The sequence below is a fragment of the Sorex fumeus genome, unplaced genomic scaffold, assembly GCF_029834395.1.
Source record: "Sorex fumeus unplaced genomic scaffold, SorFum_2.1 ptg000003l, whole genome shotgun sequence".
In the NCBI taxonomy this organism is placed as follows: Eukaryota; Metazoa; Chordata; class Mammalia; order Eulipotyphla; family Soricidae; genus Sorex; species Sorex fumeus.
Genome location: NW_026606060.1, coordinates 6,767,072 through 6,785,857, shown reverse-complemented (window position 1 = coordinate 6,785,857; position 18,786 = coordinate 6,767,072). Strand labels below are relative to the sequence as shown.

General features: G+C 62.8%; 1 protein-coding gene across 2 annotated transcripts; it reads left to right on the top strand.

Moving 5' to 3' along the window:
• The first annotated feature begins 3,478 nt into the window (after nt 1-3,478).
• Nucleotides 3,479-18,254, top strand: DCTN1 (dynactin subunit 1). 2 transcript variants are annotated; one of them, XM_056115399.1, is made up of 32 exons: nt 3,479-3,636; nt 5,085-5,330; nt 5,528-5,606; nt 5,768-5,802; nt 6,444-6,464; nt 8,412-8,429; nt 9,676-9,696; nt 10,827-11,018; nt 11,252-11,449; nt 11,531-11,735; nt 11,809-11,887; nt 12,364-12,523; nt 12,622-12,726; nt 12,906-13,097; nt 13,180-13,296; nt 13,381-13,533; nt 13,733-13,893; nt 13,992-14,160; nt 14,392-14,460; nt 14,590-14,652; nt 14,739-14,888; nt 14,964-15,125; nt 15,207-15,338; nt 15,413-15,538; nt 15,628-15,770; nt 15,942-16,108; nt 16,905-16,919; nt 17,009-17,142; nt 17,225-17,417; nt 17,496-17,575; nt 17,865-17,954; nt 18,077-18,254. In XM_056115399.1, exons 1-32 carry the CDS (start codon nt 3,604-3,606, stop codon nt 18,212-18,214), a joined length of 3,846 nt encoding a protein of 1,281 aa, XP_055971374.1. In that variant the 5' UTR covers nt 3,479-3,603; the 3' UTR covers nt 18,215-18,254. The 2 variants fall into 2 exon arrangements, with proteins under 2 accessions (XP_055971374.1, XP_055971365.1); XM_056115390.1 differs by lacking the exons at nt 6,444-6,464; nt 8,412-8,429; nt 9,676-9,696; nt 16,905-16,919.
• The last annotated feature ends 532 nt before the right edge of the window (nt 18,255-18,786 follow it).

Sequence of the window (18,786 nt, the reverse complement as noted above, 5' to 3'; positions counted from 1 at the left end):
AGGATGCGAGCAAGCATCTTGACCCCTGTCTGATCTCGGTGGCTTCTGACCCCTTTCTTCTGTCTCTCTGCACCTGGCTCAGACCCCACCTGTCCTTTGCTCATTATCTTGGCAGCCTCCTGGCTGCACCCTGTGTTTATTTTCCGAAGTTGCCCTTGCCTCCACTCCACCTCACTCTGACAACCAGTTTGGTCTTCCTAAAATAGTTTTCATTATAGCACTCTCCTGTGGAGGAGGAGCCCGGCTTCCTGTGGTTGTTGGATAGAGTCCACCATCTCTAGCTGGTCTTTAGTGCATCTCAGTGCTAATGTGTTTATTCAGTAGGTATGGGTAATGGGCCCAGGAGGAGGAAAGGTGCAGACTGTAGATGAATTTAATAGGACTCATCTAGAATTCTTCGCCCAGCCAGGTGGATCTTTTGATTTATGTATTTATTCTTGGATTTTGGGCCACCCCTGGGAGTGCTTGGTTCACTCCTGGAGCTGCTCAGGGGACCGGATGGGGTGCCAGGGATTGAGCCTGAGTTGACTGTGTGCAAGGCGAGCACCTTGCCTGCTGGACTATCTCTATGGTTCCCAAGCTAAGTTTTTAAAATAGCTCCTAGGGTTCGGAGCCATAGTTTAGCAGGGAGGGTGTTTGCCTTGCATGCAGCTGGCCGAGTTTGATTTCTGGCATCCCATATGATAACCTGAGCACTGCCAGGAGTAATTCCTGAGTATAGAGCCAGGAGTAACCCCTGAGCATCGCCGGGTGTGACTAAAAGAGGCAAAAATAAATAAATAAAATAGTCCCTAGTCAGGCTGAATGTGTTTTCTGTACTCAGGTGGTATTCAAAACATAGTGTTGGTAGGACCTGCCCAGTGTGAGGCTCAAGGTCCGGGTCTCAGGCACTCACGGCCACCTCCCCGGCCCCTTTAATTCCGTACAGTAGTGACTTCTTACGGTATTCTTGACATCTTATGGCACATGCCATCTGTCATGTCAGATAGCTCTTTGTACTTCTATACCTTCTGCCCTTGCTCACAAAGCACCTTTTGTGCCTGATCTCATTTGGCCTCAGAATGCTAGTGTAGGTATGGGCTATCATTTCCAAACAGACCCCGAGAAGCAAGGCCCTGAGGGCCAGTGAGGGTCTGGCTCTTGTCTTGTATGCAGCTGACTCTGATTCAGTCCTCAGTGCCACGGATGGCCTCCCGAACTTTGCTGGGAGTGACCCCTGCCTGAGCACAGAGCTCACATGCTCCTGGGCACTCTGAGTATGGCCCAAACCATCTTCTCCCCCCACCATAAGGAGTTCGGGACTACAGAGATCTGAGTGGTGGTTTCCTTTCCCTCCCTCTCTAGTCCCCCCTCCCACCGTGTGTGGCTCCAGGGAGGCTGCTCAGTTCTCTTGCCCTAGCTTCCTCGTGGTGTTTCCTGGTCAGCCTCCACGCGGGGCTACTGCCATGTCTGCACAGGCTAGCAAACACCCTCCCCACTGTCTTATCACTCTGGCCCCAATAGTTGGTACTATTAACTATGGTACTAGAAAGTCACTTTTTGAAAAATTGAATCACCGTGAGATAGTTACAAACTTTCGTGACTGAGTTTCAGTCATACAATGAACGAGCACCCATCCCTCTACCAGTGTGCATTTTCCACCACCAATGTCCCCAGTATCCCTCCCGCCACCCCCACTCCATCTCACCCCCTGCCTCTGTGGCGGGCACCTTCCTTCTTATTCTCTCTCTACTTTGGGGCATTATGGTTTGCAATACAGATACTGAGAGGCCACCATGCTTGGTCCTTTATCTGCTTTCAGCTCACGTCTCCCATCCCGAGCGGTCCCTCCAACCATCATTGACTTAGTCATCCCTTCTCTATCCCAGCTGCCTTCAAAAGTCACTTTCATTTATTTGGCTTGTGTTACAGCTGGGGGTGCTTAGAGGTTATACCTGGGCTCTTATGGTACCCTGTGTGGTGTTAGCCCTGGGTGGCTGTGTGCAAGCAAGGACCGTAGCTGCTGTACTAGCTCTCCAGCCCTAGAATACATTTTTAGGGTGCTCTGTAGGTCTCACAGTGCTCTGCACAGGGTAATTCAGACTGCCCAGCTGTGAATGCTTGTGAAGGAGGAGGGAGACAGCGTGGAGGCTGCAGGGGAGGAGAGAGGTTCTCCTGGGGCGATGGATGGAGCTGTTTCTTCTGCTCTTGAACCCGCCCAACTGGGTGCGGCAGTGGAGCTGGTGGAGGGCTCACTGTGTGTGCGAGGAAAGAAATGGGCGCGGGGTGGAGGAAGGGCCTGCTGACCCGGCTGGCCACCTGGGGGCCGAGGCTAGCCCTCTGAGGGAGGTGTGGAGGCACTGCCGCATGGTGCTATGGACCCTCACACTGGGGTGTGGAGTCGTTTTTTGTTTTTGCTTTTTGGGTCACACCCTGGGCTGCAGCGATAGCACAGCGGGTAGGGCGTTTGCCTTGCAAGCGGCCAACATGGCCGACCCGAGTTCGATTCCTCCGCTCCTCTCGGAGAGCCCAGCAAGCTACCGAGAGTATCTCGCCCGCACGGCAGAGCCTGGCAAGCTCCCCGTGATGTAGTCGATATGCCAAACACAGTATTGATTGTCACAATGGAGACGTTACTGGGCCCGCTCGAGCAAATCGATGAACACTGGGAGGACAGTGACAGTGACAGGGTCATGCCCAGTGATGCACTGGAATTTCTCCTGGTGGTGCTCAGGGGACCGTATGGGATGCTGGGAATCGAACCTTCTTGGTTGTCCGTGTGCAAGGCAAACGCCCTACCGGCTGTACTATGTACTATCACCCCAGCCCCTGGAGTACAGACTCTTATTAGTTGCTTATAGTTATTATTAAAGGGAAATGCCGAAACCAGGGAGCTCTCCACCTGTAAGGCAGTGGCCTGAGGGCGGCCCCGGGTGGTGCTGAGCGTGGGACTTTGCTCCTGGGTGTTTGCTCCCGGTGTAGCCTGTTGAACAGAAGCTCTGGGCGCACAGGGAGGGAACAAGTGGTAGCCTTTGCCCAGGCAGTTGACTGCCCTTCTGCTGGGCGCCCCAGGCTTTGGACCCCAGAGTTTAGGATGGGGGGAGAGCGGCTATCCCAGCAAGGGGGTGGGGCTGGCAGACCCTCGGTAGCCGAGTCTTTTGAAGTGTCATGCTGTGGGCCAGGTGAGGTCATTTCATGCCCTGGTCAGGGGTGCAGGAGGAGCCTAAGTCCCTGGCGCTCGCTCGCTCGCAGGGTCTGTGTGTGAGCCTGGCTCCGGGTCCTCTGAGCCTGGCCGGGCGAAGCCGGGGGACGCTAGGACCCAGAGGCCAGCACGGTTCCTGACAAGTCTGGAGCAGCACTAGCGCAGAGTGAGACTCATCAGCTGGCTCCGGGCTCCTGCCGGGGTTCAGGAATCCTCAGGCAGCACCGGCTTGCTCCTGTCCCCATCGCTGCCTGCGCTGCCCCGTGGGCCGCTCGGCGAAGCCCATGGAGCGGGCAGGGCCGTGCCCTCTGGCCGGCTGGGCTGCCCATGCGGGCCTGGCGCCCTGACCCTCCTGCTGGGTGTCTGCCTTTTCTCTCCGTCTCTGGCCGCCTGGGGGAGGGGGCAGGGGCCCAACAAGCACCATGGCCCAGAGCAAGCGGCACGTGTACAGCCGGGTAAGTGGCCACCCGAGGTGGGCTGGCCCGAGGATGCTGGAGCTGGTGGCCGCCCCTGCGGTGGGGGCTGGGAGAGGGGCTGGAGCAGGGGCGCGGGCTGGAGCTCTGATGGGATTAGCTGGACAGACCCTCCTCTGTGGTGCGGGTCCGAGAAGGCACTGGCCACGCAGGGCCTGACCTTTGACTCTCATTGGCGCTGGGGCCAGAGGTTCTGAGGGACGGTCTTGGGGACAGCGAATGGCGGTGCTCGGAGTGGCATGAGGGAGAGGCCTTTCTCTAGAGCTGCTTTGTTGTCCGGCACTGGCCTGCTCCTGTTGTGTCCACATGGCCCTGGGCGGGCAGTGGGGGTGGCTGGGGCTAGGCTCTGCCCTGGGGGCCAGCCCCCGGGTCACTGGCAGTCTCTTCTGCCGGCAGATCCCCGGAAACCCACCCGCTGTCCCAGGTGGGATTTGAGGGTTCTGGAGCCCCACCCCCTGGTACTGGGGGACTGACAGGTTTGGGCAGGGCTCCCCTGAAGCCCGCTGGGCATCGGAAGCAGACTCTGTGTGGCAGGCAGGACCATGGTGCCACTTACTCATCCTTTGCTGCAAGGTCCCTGCTTCACGGAGCTGCTATTGCTAAAAAAGGCCGAGGTGTGACTTTCTCCTAGCATGGGCCTGTTAGGGTGGCATTGCGAGTTATGTCCTGTCATCACAGTGGAGAGCTGCCCAAGGACAGCATTTTGCTCCATTCCTGTGCCTTGTCCATCTTTCGGGTGAAAACCGGCCACTTGCACTACCGTCAGTGTTGGGGACCTGGTTTACCTGCTCTTGTTTCTCTTCGTGGGACACAGTGTGGGGGAAAGGCCTCTAGAAGTCGGGGTGGAGATTTGGGGCACAGGACTCCAGGCAGGAAGAGGAGCCTTAGGCGGTTGGCTGGGCTGTGGGGAGGCCATCGGGGTCACTGTTGGGGTGGGGTGGGCCGGGCCGGGCATGTGGTGCGCCTCTGGAAGGGGTGGAGGGAGAGCCGTTTGACTTTCAGGGAGGACAGGGACAGCGGTCTCTGGGGTTCTCCTGCTGTGACCTGCCCGTCTTCCAGCTTCGGCTCCGGGCCTGGGCTCTGGTTCCGGAGCCTGGTCTGAACGGAGGTGTTCTGTTTGTGCTCCCTTCCCCTCCTCGGGGGTGGTGCTCCTGAGAAAACAGCCATGTGGTGACATTCACACATCAGCGAATTCTGATTCGTTACCGAATTTAAATATAAACTCTTAAAAATTCTGGAATTGTCCAGAGGGGTTTGGAGACGCTGTAGAGGAGCACCTCACTGTCATTTTCAAGAAGGGGGTTTAGGAGCTCCCTTGGCCCTGAGAATGGGGAGCCGGGAACGTGACTCCTGGTGGTTAAGGAGTCGTGCGTTAGGACAGCGCCCGGCGTGGCCCTTGACCCTGTGTGTTTGCCATTTCCGCCCTCCAGACTCCCAGCGGCAGCAGAATGAGTGCGGAGGCAAGTGCCCGGCCTCTCCGGGTGGGCTCCCGCGTGGAGGTGATCGGGAAAGGCCACCGAGGCACCGTAGCCTACGTGGGCGCCACCCTCTTTGCCACTGGCAAGTGGGTCGGTGTGATCCTGGATGAAGCCAAGGGCAAGAACGATGGCACCGTCCAAGGCAGGAAGTACTTCACATGCGATGAAGGGCATGGGATCTTTGTACGACAGTCCCAGGTACCCACCCTGCCCCTGTGCCTGCTCGCCTGGGTCTCAACAGAAGCGTCTGTCTGCTGGGGGCGCGTGAGGGGCAGCCGGGGAAGGAAGATTGGGGATCTGTTTTTAGGGAGCTGTGAAGTACCCAAGGCTTGGGGACGGGCCCATATTTTAGCCATCCTTGCCCTGGCTCTGTTGAGTCTGTTTTGTGGCCTCAGATCCAGGTCTTTGAAGATGGAGCAGATACTACTTCCCCAGAGACACCGGATTCTTCTGCCTCCAAGGTCCTCAAAAGAGGTAATAACCACCCGCTCAAGTTGCTGCCTGTATGGAGGGTCCCCGGGAAGTCTCCCTGGAACACCGGGTTGCAGTAGATCCTGAACATGTTCCTTTGTCCTAACTCCCCTCCCCTGCCCCTACCTCTGTGTCCAAACACACACTTTGTTTCCTTCCTGCAGAGGGAACTGATGCGGCTGCAAAGACCAGCAAACTGGTGAGTGATTGGGGGCGGATGTGGGAAGGGAGGAATAGGGAGAGGAGGAGGAAGGAGCCTCTCCCCCTCCGTCCCAGGCCGGTGGGAGTAGCTGGCGAGTGAAGGGGATTGTCTTGGGGTCTCCAGCCTCCCCGTGTGTGTGTTGCTGCGTTAGGGACAGAGTAAGGGGGGAACTATTAAGGCCCAGAAATTCAGGGTCAAGTGAAGGTGGGGTTGTAGGAAGGATAGGTCTGAGCCTCATGGTGCCAGCTTCTTGCTTTTTGGTACCCAAGGCTGCCAGGATCTCAGGGGCCAGGGACTAGGTGGGAGGGAGAGATGGGAGACAGCGGGAGTTCTGTGCTCGGGTGAGTAGGGAGGAGCCAGGTGGGTCCTCTGCTTCAGGCTCTGCCCGAGGCCCTGATGCACCAAGCGGGCAGTGTGTATGTTGTGTGTGGGGCGGGGTCCCCAGCCTGCCAGTGTCTCAGGCAGCGTGTGCACATCCTGACTCTGGTCCTTGAAGTACCCCGAGCGGTGCTTACTCAGGGCACCTGCCACCCGACGCCCCCCTTCTTGAGCTGTCATAAGGCCAGCACCCGGGATGTCCGGCCGGGCTGCCCTGTGAGACGTGTGTTACTAACTGCCCTTTCCCACTCCTCATGCAGCGGGGAATGAAGCCTAAGAAGGTGGTGTGTTTGCTTCGTGTGCCCGGCGCTGTGGGCCCCAAGCCTCCACGGCTGCCTGCATGTCCTTGGCTGTTGCATGCTTGTGTGTGTGACCTTGAGGCTGGGCTGCCCAGAGGAAATGGCGGCCTGGGCTTTCAGAGTTCCTTTGAGGGGCGCATGGACATCAGACAGTGTCCAGGTAGAGCCCCACAAAGATGACCCCCCGGCCCCAGGACTCATAGGCAGAGACTGCAGCTGAGGACTGATCTTCCTCCCTTTTAGGGGCTCTCACTTGGCCTGAACTTGGGGTGGTGGGAGGAGAGACGGAGGGTCAGCATCAGGGAAAACACCTGGTGAAGTGACAGATGCCCCAGGGAGGACCGGGAGGCCGGAGGCTGAGAACAGAGTGTTGGCTGGCAACCTGGGAGAGTGGACGCTGCCCAAGGGCCTGGGCCGACCCTGCTGTCTGTCCGTCTCGCCTGCCGCCTCCTTCCTCTGCTGTGGTCCCTGTCACCTGCCTCCTGCCCCTTGCAGCTCTGTCAGCCAGGGTGGGAGTGGGGCTCACGATGTCACCATCCCAGACTCTTTAAAACTCTGGCACTGCCGCAACCACTTCCTCCCTTCAGCCCCAGTGCCCTGCATGTATGTGCCTGTGTGCTCTGTCTGTGTGTGCCCGTTTATAGCTGTGTGATGTCCTTGTCGCCAGCATTTGCATGGAAAGCTGCGGGACTGGGGTGGTGGGCAGGGGGAGGAAATCCCCCTCTCTCACTCTGGGCTGGGGTGCCCTGCCTCGGAAGATCTCACACTGATACTGGCTGTGGGGTCTGCTCGGGTGGGACCTGGAGGTGAGAAGGAAGAGAATGCTCGAGAGGATCCTGGGACCCATCTCGGGCATGGATATCTCCCCTTGGTCGCTGGCTCCCGGTGGTGGCCTGCCCTCTCTGGAGTCTGCTCTGTAGGAGCTCTGGTCTCAGCCTGGCCCTCCCAAGCCCTGTGGGTGGGGCACCCGCCCCCGGAGGTGTGGTGGAGCCCAGCCAGCTACCCTGTGCTGGCACCTGTGCTTCTTTGCTCCTGGGCCAAATTGCAGGCCCCACGCCCCACGCGGGGCTGTGCTCTCCGCAGGTCCCTAGCCCAGGGCCCCTCCATCAGCCCGTGGGCCTCCCTCCACAGCAGACGGAGCTTTGAGAGCGAGGGCAGAAGAGACTCCAGCTGCCTCCGCAGAGTGCCCAGTTCTTCCCGGAGACCCCTGGGGCCTTGTACCTGCCCCCACCCGACGATGCCCTTAGAGCTGCAGCGGGAAGCCGCACCCTGTGCGCCGTGGGCGGGTTGGATGCTCTGGTTGTGCGCGCCTGCTGAGCCGCCATAAGAGCTTTGTCAATGTGTCGCTGGGGTGGTGGGCGGAGCGGGGGAGAGGCCCGGGGAGGCCGCCAGAGCAGTGAGCCCCGGGCGGCAGAGGGCGCCAGTTCCGGGGTGGCCTCGCGGCCGGGTCCTGGGAGCAAAATCCTCGGGGCTGGTGCTAGTGACAGGCTCGCGGAGCCGGTCCCAGTGGCGACTGGGCGGGCCAGGGCGGGTTCCGCGCCCGCTGGTCCAGCCCCAGGCCGGGGAGGAGGGCCCGCGCGGTTGCTAGGTGACGGTTGCTAGGTGACGGTGCCGTGGCTCCGCCCAGCCCGGGGAGGGCGGGCGCATGACGTCAGGCGGAGCTGGTGCTGCGGCCGAGCGGGTGCCCGGCAGTTCCCGCGTCCCCTCCGGGGCCTCTGCGCCCGAGCCACGGCCATCTTCGGACTGGGATGCTGAGGCTGCACTGCTGGGATGTGATGCACTAACCTGCTGTCTCCGCCGCCTTTCCCTCTGTTCGGCCTCTTTCCCTCCCTCCCTCCGTCTGCCCTTTCTCCGTGTGTGTGTCCACCCTCCTCTGTCCCTCCTCTTTCCTCTCCTGGCTTTCTTGGGGTTTCTGCAATGATGAGACAGGCACCGACCGCCCGAAAGGTACTCTTGCTTGCTCTGCTGCCGCCGCCGGGTCACCAGCCCTGGTGGGGGTGGGGGCGACTCCCTTCCTGTGCGCTCCTGGCGTGGGGGAGGGGGGAGGAGAGTAGGGGGTCAGGGGGCCCTCCGTGCCCCATGCCCTGGGTGTTTGCTCCCGGACCTGCTCTGGCCCGGGAGTCTGGACTCGGCCTGGCCGCCGTGGCCCCACAGGCCCGGACTTGAGGCAGTTTTTGCGGCACGCTGACCCTGGGAGTTTGCTGAGAGCATCCCAGGGAGAAGGTCCTAGGCCTCCGCGGCCTGACCTCCGCCACAGTGACTCCTGGGCTCCCAGCATCCCTCGACCTCCTACCGGGAGGGAGGCTTAGGGGGATTTGTCAGGCTGGGGGTGGGGGGCAGGAGGGTGGCATTGGCTTCCTCCATCCCTGTACAGGGCCCGGATAAACAGGGCTTCTGTTAAACCTTGGTCGTGAGGGGCCAGGCCGTTCACTTTCCGTAACCTGAGGGGTTTCTGGCTCTGGTTTAGGGCAGTAGTTTCTTTATGCTCTGGCCCACCCCCACTGCTCTTCCCTCGCAGCTGGTGAGGGTTACTCTGCTGAGCTGGGGCTTCTGGCTAATGCACTCTTCCTGGGCCTGACACCTGAGCTCCCGGCCCTAGGGATGGGGGTGCTGCTGGCTTGGGGCCTGGGGGAGGGGGAGGGGAGGGAGGACAGCTGCATTGTTCTGCCTGATCCGCCTTGGGGTGGGGGACGCACATCTCCCTAGTCAGGGCTCCTGTCACAAACTTCTGGGCAGATTCGTGGGCTCCAGCACGGGACAGGAAGGGGCCGGTTCTGGTTCAGGAAAATCCTTGGGAGTGGCAGGTGGGTGGGGCCTCTGCTGGCCCCACAGAGAGAAGTTGATGAAGGGCTGGTCTCTGGGGACCCCGCCAGCTGCCGCCTTTGGTCTCCTGTGGCTCTCAGCCTAGGAGACAGGGACTTCTGGGATGTCAGAGTATGTGATGGGTTGAAGTTTGCAGCGTTTGGGCCAAAGGAGGGGCAGGGACCACTGGGCCACGGGAATTCTGAGTTCCTGGCAATACTGACTTGAAGGCAGTTAGTAGTGGGCGCAGGGGCTGAGTGAGGGTGAGGGGGGCAGGCTACTGTACCTTCATTCCTGTGCCTTCTGCTCTCATGGCTGTCCCGTTTGCTGTGTCTTTCTGCCGTTGTTCTTTCTTTTCCTGCTTCTCCTCTGGCTCCTGTTGCCTGTCCAGACCACAACTCGGCGGCCCAAGGTGAGAAGGACAGGCCCCGCTGGGCACGCGGTTCAGGCATGTGCATGTGTGTGGGCGTTGGCTGCAGGTCAGAGCTGGCCACAGTGTATCTTGGCATCTACACTCTATACACTTAGCATTTCAAGGGAGTGAGTGGAGTGCAAGGGGGTGACCCAGCACTCCTTCTGGCTCGTGTAGGGAGTCTGAGCCGGTACCCTGAGTGCAGAAGGGAAGTGACCCTGGTTGTGGTTAATCAGGATGGGCTTTCTTGAGATGGGGCGTTTGGATCAGTTTTGATGAACCGGGAACCACTTGGAAGAGAGCTGACAAAGCCCTCAGGAGTGAAGGCAGTAGATTGTCCGGGGAAGGCGCTGGGTGTGGGGTCTGCTCTGAACGCCAGCCCACCTGAGCTCCCTCAGGGCCCAGCATTGCCAGCAAGAGCCTGGGCACACCCGTCCATTCCTTCCACCTGCCGTACCACCCCCCGATGGATGCTTGTTTGGATTGTGGGGGGGAGGCAGGTGACAGAGGTTGAGTGTAGACCTTGTGTCAGAGGGCAGCTAGAAGGGCCACGACCACCCTGGTCCATTCCCTGCAGGGTCCCCTGCAGCAGGCCGAGGGAGGAAGGATCAGTTTGGTTGCTAAGAGCCAAGCGCGGGAGATGCCTGGCCTTGGGGCGGGCAGAGAACCGGGTGCCCCCCTGCAGGCCAGCCAGGGGAAGCTAGAGAACCAAACTCCAGTCTTTCTCTGGGAAGGACTTTGAGTCACTTGATGCTCTGGGGGAGGAGGGCACAGGCCTGGACAATGCTAGATAGGACGTGGAGTATTGAGGGATTGTTCGAACAGTCCCCCCGGGGCTGCAGGGGAGTCTCTGTCAGGGCTGGGAGGAATGTGGGGTCTGTGCCAAGGGAGGAGTCTTCTAATCTCCTGTCTTCCTCCTCCCCCTCCCCCTCCCTGGCCTTCCCTGTCCCTGGTCACTCTCCCCAACTCTCTCTCCCTCGGCCCTTCCTGTCGCTTCTCTGTCTTCGTTGTGCTTTGCTCCCGTCTGCCTCTTCCTGCCTCTGGCTCCTTCCCTCTCTTTTCTCCCCCTCTGTGTCCCACCATCTCTGCCCCCCAACCCCGCTCTGACCCGCGCTTCCCTCTCCGAACAGTCCACCCGGCCGGCCAGTACCGGGGTGCCTGGGGCCAGTAGCTCCCTGGGACCCTCCGGCTCCGCGTCAGCAGGAGAACTGAGCAGCAGCGAGCCCAGCACCCCGGCACAGACGCCGCTCGCAGCGCCCATCATCCCCACGCCGGCCCTCACGTCCCCTGGGGCAGCCCCCCCACTCCTTTCCCCCTCCAAGGTAAGGACAGGCCGAAAAGGGCAGAAGCAAGACGTGGGGGAGGCGGGGGTGGGTCCAAGCCTCTGGCCTTGGCCGGGCTCCCCATTCCTCTGCCCTCACCCCCGCGCCCCCCCGGGTGTCCCCAGAGGCCCCTGGGGGGACGCTCGCTCATGTTCTTGCCCTTTCTGCCCGGCCTGGGCCCGCGGGGGTGGGCCGGGGAGGCAGTGCCCAGAGCCTGGGGTTCCCCTCTGCAGGAGGAGGAGGGGCTGAGGGCTCAGGTGCGAGACCTGGAGGAGAAGCTGGAGACGCTGCGGCTGAAACGGGCGGAAGACAAGGCGAAGCTGAAGGAGCTGGAGAAGCACAAGATCCAGCTGGAGCAGGTGCAGGAATGGAAGAGCAAGATGCAGGAGCAGCAGGCCGACCTGCAGCGGCGCCTCAAGGAGGCGCGGAAGGTAACCCCGGGGAGCAGGGCGAGCACGCCACCTGGAGCCCACGGAGGGGCGCAGTGAGGCCCACCCCTGCCCCCTCTGCAGGAGGCCAAGGAGGCGCTGGAGGCCAAGGAGCGCTACATGGAGGAGATGGCCGACACGGCCGACGCCATCGAGATGGCCACGCTGGACAAGGAGATGGCTGAGGAGCGGGCTGAGTCCCTGCAGCAGGAGGTGGAGGCGCTGAAGGAGCGTGTGGACGAGCTCACCACGGACCTGGAGATCCTCAAGGCCGAGATTGAGGAGAAGGGTAGGGGCCTGGCACGGTGCAGGGCCGGCTGGTGGCGGGGACCCCCGCTCACCCTGTTCCTGCTCTTCCCCAGGCTCTGACGGGGCTGCGTCCAGCTATCAGCTCAAGCAGCTGGAGGAGCAGAACGCCCGCCTCAAGGATGCCCTCGTGAGGTAGGAGCTGCCCTGCCTGCTCCTGGTGCCCTCTCCGGCCTCCGTCCTGTCGGTGCCTTGCCTCCAGCCCACCCGCACTCATGTGCCCTCACACCCTCATTTTTCTTATTTTTTTGCTTTTTGGGTCATACCTGGCCATGCGCAGGGGTCACTCCTGGCTCTGCACTCAGGAATGACTCCTGGTGGTGCTCGGGGGACCCTATGGGATGCTGGGAATTGAACCCAGGTCTGCCGCCTGTAAGGCAAACGCTCTCCCTGCTGTACTACGCCCCGGCCCCACCCTCATTTTTCTTTCTCCGTGTCTCGCAGTGCCTGGGACTCACTCCTGGCTCTGTGCTCTGGCATCATTCCTGATGGAGCTCAGGGAACCCCCTAGGGTGCTGGGGGTTGACCCTGGGTCAGCTGTGCAGGACAGACGTCTGACCTGCCGTCCTATCTCTCTGGCCCCCCTCTCTCACCTTCTCTCTTCTCCACAGGATGCGGGACCTTTCTTCCTCCGAGAAGCAGGAGCACGTGAAACTCCAGAAGCTCATGGAAAAGAAGAACCAGGAGCTGGAGGTGGTGAGGCAGCAGCGGGAGCGCCTGCAGGAGGAACTGACCCAGGCCGAGACCACCATCGACGAGCTCAAGGAGCAGGTCTGGGGCGCCTGGCCCTGGCCCCGAGCCCCCCGCGCCGGCCGCCTCCACCCTCGGCCCCTTATAGCAGCCCTTGCCTCTGTCCCCCCCCAACCCAGGTGGACGCTGCTCTGGGTGCTGAGGAGATGGTAGAGACGCTTACGGACCGGAACTTGAATCTGGAAGAAAAAGTTCGGGAGTTGAGAGAGACTGTCGGGGACTTGGTATGGAAAGGGTTGGACCCCCGGCCTCTGACGGACAGAGGGGGCATCGGGGATCGCGGGGAGGGGTCTGCTGAGAGGCCTGGTGCTGACCGCTGCCCTTCGCCCTGGGAGTGCGGTGAGCGAGCCCACGGTGCTGCTGCCCTTACCCGTCCCCCCTCGCCGGGCTCGCTGCTCCCCAGGAGGCGATGAACGAGATGAACGATGAGCTGCAGGAGAACGCGCGGGAGACAGAGCTGGAGCTGCGGGAGCAGCTGGACATGGCGGGCGCCCGCGTACGCGAGGCCCAGAAGCGTGTGGAGGCGGCCCAGGAGACTGTGGCAGATTACCAGCAGACCATCAAGAAGTACCGCCAGCTGACCGCCCACCTGCAGGTGCCCGGCCCTCGCCGCGTCCCTGCCCGCATCTCCGCGTGGCCCGTTGGCGCCTCGTGCCTCATTGTCGTGTCCGCCCCAGGACGTGAACCGGGAGCTGACCAACCAGCAGGAAGCGTCTGTCGAGCGCCAGCAGCAGCCGCCTCCTGAGACCTTCGACTTCAAGATCAAGTTTGCTGAGACAAAGGCCCACGCTAAGGTCCGGAGAGCGGGTGGGCCGCCTCGGGGCTGGGCTTCTGGCCCTCCGCAGCCCCTCTGAGAGTCCCTTTCTCGTCCCACACAGGCCATTGAGATGGAGCTGAGGCAGATGGAGGTGGCCCAGGCCAACCGGCATATGTCCTTGCTGACCGCCTTCATGCCGGACAGCTTCCTGCGGCCAGGCGGGGATCACGACTGCGTCCTGGTGCTTCTCCTCATGCCCCGTCTCATCTGCAAGGTACGGCTGGGAGCTGGTTTCGGTGCAAGAATAGCGTCTGAGTGAGGCCCTGGCCCTGGGTCAGTGGGGGGAGAGCTGGCCGGCGGCCATCCTCTACTCCAAGGGTGCTCTGAGCCCGTGGGCACCGTCAGCATCTGTGCCCTGTTGGTGCTGCCTGCACTGTTGCTGAGCCCCAGGGTCCGGGGCCTTCTCCCCGCAGGCAGAGCTCATCCGGAAGCAGGCCCAGGAGAAGTTTGAGCTGAGTGAGAACTGTCTGGAGCGGCCGGGGCTGCGTGGAGCGGCGGGGGAGCAGCTCAGCTTCGCAGCGGGGCTGGTGTACTCGCTGAGCCTGCTGCAGGCCACACTCCACCGCTACGAGCAGTAAGAGCCGCCCCAGCCTCGGCCACGGGAGGCGGGCCTGGAGTGAGGGGCCTCCCCGACCCCAGCCTCGGCCTCACCGGGCCTCTCCCTGCCCCCAGTGCTCTCTCTCAGTGCAGCGTGGATGTGTATAAGAAGGTGGGCAGCCTCTACCCCGAGATGAGCGCCCACGAGCGCTCCCTGGACTTCCTCATCGAGCTGCTGCACAAGGACCAGCTGGACGAGACGGTCAACGTGGAGCCTCTGACCAAGGCCATCAAGTACTATCAGGTCTGGACAGAGGCCCCGGCCTGCAGGGCGGGGTGTGGGGGCCAGGGGGCTCTTTCTGCCGCGTGGTTGCCCTGGGTGGGAGCTCCTTGCACTGGCTGCAGGAAGGATGCTGACTTTTTGGGCTTTCAGAGCCTTTAGTCCCACTGGGGCTGAGCTGATGGTGTTGGCGTGGGGAGTTCTCTGTCTTTCCGAGGCCTCAAGTGTGTGTGTCTCTCGGCCGTTCCTCCTCAGCACCTGTACAGCATCCACCTGGCCGAGCAGCCCGAGGACAGCACAATGCAGCTGGCCGACCACATCAAGGTGCGCGTGGGTCCCAACGGGACTGAGTTGAGGGCAGGGTGGCAGGGACTAAGCCAGGGCAGTGTGGGGTCGGCAGAGGGGACTGCAGACATGCTGCCTGGCTGACGTGCTGCGCCTCTGCCCTCACAGTTCACCCAGAGTGCCCTGGACTGCATGAGCGTGGAGGTGGGCCGGCTGCGGGCCTTCCTGCAGGTGAGATGCGCCAGATCTTTGGATTCTGCCCTCCATAGCCCCCACCCCCGCTCACCTGGTCCCCCTCTTCCCTGTTTCCTGCCCAGAGTGGGCAGGAGGCTTCAGATATCGCGCTCTTGCTCCGGGACCTAGAGACGTCCTGCAGTGACATCCGCCAGTTCTGCAAGAAGATCCGAAGGCGCATGCCCGGGACGGACGCTCCTGGGATTCCGGCCGCACTGGCCTTTGGACAACAGGTCGGCTGCCCCGGGGAAGGGATGAGAGCTGCGGGGGATGGGTGTGAGCGACTCCTGACCCGGTCTGTCCTGCAGGTGTCCGACACGCTGCTCGATGGCCGGAAGCACCTGACGTGGGTGGTGGCTGTGCTGCAGGAGGTGGCGGCTGCTGCCGCCCAGCTCATTGCCCCACTTGCAGAGAACGAGGGGCTGCCCGTGGCCACCCTGGAGGAGCTGGCCTTCAAAGCGAATGAGCAGGTGACTGGGTGGACCGGGTGGGGAGGGAGTGAGCTGCCGTGGGGCCTCAGACTTGTGGCCTCATGCTCCTGGCCCTTGCAGATCTACGGGACGCCCTCCAGCAGTCCCTACGAGTGTCTGCGCCAGTCCTGCACCATCCTCATCAGCACCATGAACAAGCTGGCCACAGCCATGCAGGAGGGAGAGTACGACGCAGAGCGGCCCCCCAGCAAGGTGGGAGCCGGGGAGCAGGGCAGTGGGCGGGCCGTTGGGAGGAGCGTGCGTGACCTCTCCCACCCGGACTCTAGCCTCCCCCGGTGGAGCTGCGGGCCGCGGCCCTGCGGGCGGAGATCACGGATGCCGAGGGCCTGGGCTTGAAGCTGGAGGACCGAGAGACCGTGATCAAGGAGCTCAAGAAGTCCCTCAAGATCAAGGTGTGACAGGGGAGGTGACGGGGGAGGCCCCGGGGAGGTGCCGGACCCTGCTTGGAGGCGGTCAGGGGACGATTGTCTGTTGCGCGCAGGGGGAGGAGCTGAGCGAGGCCAATGTACGCCTCAGCCTGCTGGAGAAGAAGCTGGACAGTGCGGCCAAGGATGCGGACGAGCGCATCGAGAAAGTGCAGACGCGGCTGGAGGAGACGCAGGCGCTGCTGCGCAAGAAGGAGAAGTCAGTGCCCACCTCTGCCCCTCCTGCTGGGCACGCCGGCCCCTCCCCCTCCCGCCAGCCCGGGGTCCCCCAGTCCCAGCCCCAGCCCCCACCAGTTCTGGCCTGGCTCCGCATGCACCCTGGGGTCTGGTGGGGCTGGGGGCCTTGCCCAAGGAAGGGTCTCGCTCGCAGGGAGTTCGAGGAGACCATGGACGCGCTCCAGGCCGACATCGATCAGCTGGAGGCCGAGAAGGCCGAGCTGAAGCAGCGGCTGAGCAGCCAGTCCAAGCGCGCGGCCGAGGGGCTCCGGGGCCCTGCGCCCTCTGGCATCGCCACCCTGGTCTCGGGCCTGGCGGGCGGTGAGTCAGCCCCTCGGGGGCCTCCTCAGAGCCTCCGACCTTGGTGCCTGTCGGCTTGGGCGCGGGGACCCCCCCTGCCCTTAGACCACGTACAGATTGGTGGCCCTGGTCTTGCCGAGGGTCTGCAATATGGCCACGTGGTGTTAACTGTTTCAGCCCGCAGCATGTTCTCCTTGGCAATTCTTTCTTTGAGGCACCATGACTTGCTATACTGTTAATGAGGGGGTTTCATGCAGTGTCCAACACCCATCCTCTACCAGAGTCCCCCTATCTCCCCACCCCAATGAGAACCCCTCTTCTCCCACCAGAGTTCCCCCTCAAATCACCCCCACCAGAGTCGCCCCTTCTCCCCGCACCAGAGTCGCCCCTTCTCCCCACTGCCAGCTCCCTGCCATGGTGCATGGGGCCCAGCGGTGCCTCCTGCGCGGAGCGGCAGGGCGTGTGGGGGCCGACGGGGCGTGGCCGCTGCGGTGGGTGCGTGGGCTTCAGGCACATCTCTGGGCTCATCTCGCCACCTTCCAGGAGGGCGTGGGAGGCAGCAGGGGGCAGTCCCGGCCTCCCGCGTGCCCCCGCGCAGCTCCAGATGACTCAAGCTTGCTGTTCTCCCAAGGGCTGCTGCTGGGGCAGGAAAAGCCGGGGAGGCTGGGCGGTGCCCACGGCTGACTCCTGGCGCGGTGCTCAGGGCTCGGCCCGCAGGCGGGTGTTGGGACCGGGGTTCCTCCGAGGCGAGGGCTGGCAACCCACGTCTCCTCATTCTCTCTCCTCTCTCCCTGCTCCTCACGGTTACTGGGCACAGAAGAGCAGCAGCGAGGTAGGCACCCTCTGGCGGCTGGGCAGGCCCTGGGGCGGGGCGGGAAGGGCGCCCAGCAGGGGCGAAGCTCTTTCTCCGTGCTCCCGCAGGAGGTGCTCCCGGACAGGCTGCGGGCGCGGTGGCGGGCCCGGGACTGGTGAAGGACTCACCGCTGCTGCTGCAGCAGATCTCGGCGCTGAGGCTGCACATCTCGCAGCTGCAGCATGAGAACAGCGTCCTCAGGGTGAGGCAGGTGGCGGGTGCCACTGGCGGGGGCGGCAGGGAGCAGGGGACGTCGCTGAGTCCCGGGCTGCCGCCTCCCCCAGGGAGCCCAGATGAAGGCGTCGCTGGCGGCGCTGCCCCCTCTACACGTGGCCAAGCTGCCGCTGCCACCGCGGGAGGGCCCTGACAGCGAGCTGGCGGCCGGAGCGCTGTACCGCAAGACCAGCCAGCTCCTGGAGACGCTGAACCAGCTGAGCACGCACACGCACGTCGTGGACATCACCCGCACCTGCCCGGGTAGGGCCCTGCCCACAGCCCTCCCTGACCCTCCCGTCCAGGCAGCCTGCCGGGCTCTCACTTCTGTCCTCCCCGCAGCCGCCAAGAGCCCGTCGGCCCAGCTCCTGGAGCAGGTGGCTCAGCTCGCGACCCTCAGCGACACCATCGAGAAGCTCAGGGTGAGCCTCGCCTCTGGCCCCCGTGCTGAGTGACAACGCTAGGGCCCAGGGCTGGGGCGGCAGAGTTCCTGATGGTCTCTGACGGGCGAGTTGAGCCGGTCAGCGTGTGTGAGCTGAGCCCCGGGGAGAGTGGTGGGGTGGTTCCCAGAGGCGGAGAGTCAGAATCAGCCTCCGAGGCTCAGCGAGGCCAGGGGGCCGGGGAGGGAGGGACGTGGGCCCCAGTTGGGCCAGGGAGGTCTTGGAGGGGCCTGTGCGGGGCCCTCAGTGACCCTGTTCTTGCCTCCACCAGGACGAGGTCCTCAAGGAGACTGTATCTCAGCGTCCGGGCGCTGCCGTCCCCACGGACTTTGCCACTTTCCCTTCCTCAGCCTTCCTCAGGGTAAGGGGGGTGTGGGGGGGAGGCCGGGCGGTGGGGTGGCCTTCCCCGCACGCCTCTGGACATGCCGCTGTGCTGGGCTCCCTGTGAGTCTGACCAGGCGCCTCCGCCCCTGCCAACCTCAGGCCAAGGAGGAGCAGCAGGATGACACGGTCTACGTGGGCAAAGTGACCTTCGCGTGCGCGGCTGGCCTGGGCCAGCGACATCGGGTGGTGCTGACGCAGGAGCAGCTGCACCAGCTTCACGGCCGCCTCATCTCCTGACCATTGTGCCCTGCTGTCCCTCCCACCCTCCTGGTGTCACAGCCGCACCGTGTGTGTGTAAGGCTTGCCCCAGCCCGCTGACCCGGAGCTGACCCGGGCCCTCCTCGCTGGCGCTGCTTCCTCCTCCCCGCGGGCCAAGGCTGACACCCGCCACCAAAGCTGCACGAGGTCCCTGGGACAAATGGCTTCACTCCTGGATTAAAGCGACTTCTGCTTCCGTGCTTCCTGCGTGCTGCTGGAGGGGGAGGGAGGCCGCGCCGAGCCCCTCTGCCCCCGCCCCCTCGCCTGGTGTCTGTGCCAGCATCACCCCGCGGGCAGGTGCTCGCAGACGCTCCATCGCCCTCCATCACCCTCCAGCCACCTGGTCGTCCGCCCTGCTGGCTTTCCCGTCAGTCCTATTCTCACCATTTCCCACTTTAGATTTTTCTCACTCCCTCTGCTGCTGACTTCTCGTCAACTTTTTTGTTTTTGCTGTGGGTCCTTCAGCCAGTTTAAATTGGCCCCCTGGCCCACTTGCCTCTCTCCACAGATGTCAGGACCATTGAGAAATGCTTGCCCTGTCACCTCCCACT

Excerpts from the sequence above, each read along its gene's own strand:
- DCTN1 (XM_056115399.1), top strand. The coding sequence starts at position 3,604 with ATGGCCCAGAGCAAGCGGCACGTGTACAGCCGG. Across the intron at positions 5,803-6,443 it reads CTGCAAAGACCAGCAAACTG|CGGGGAATGAAGCCTAAGAA; the intron begins GTGAGTGATTGG and ends CTCCTCATGCAG. Across the intron at positions 17,143-17,224 it reads ATGAGAACAGCGTCCTCAGG|GGAGCCCAGATGAAGGCGTC; the intron begins GTGAGGCAGGTG and ends CGCCTCCCCCAG.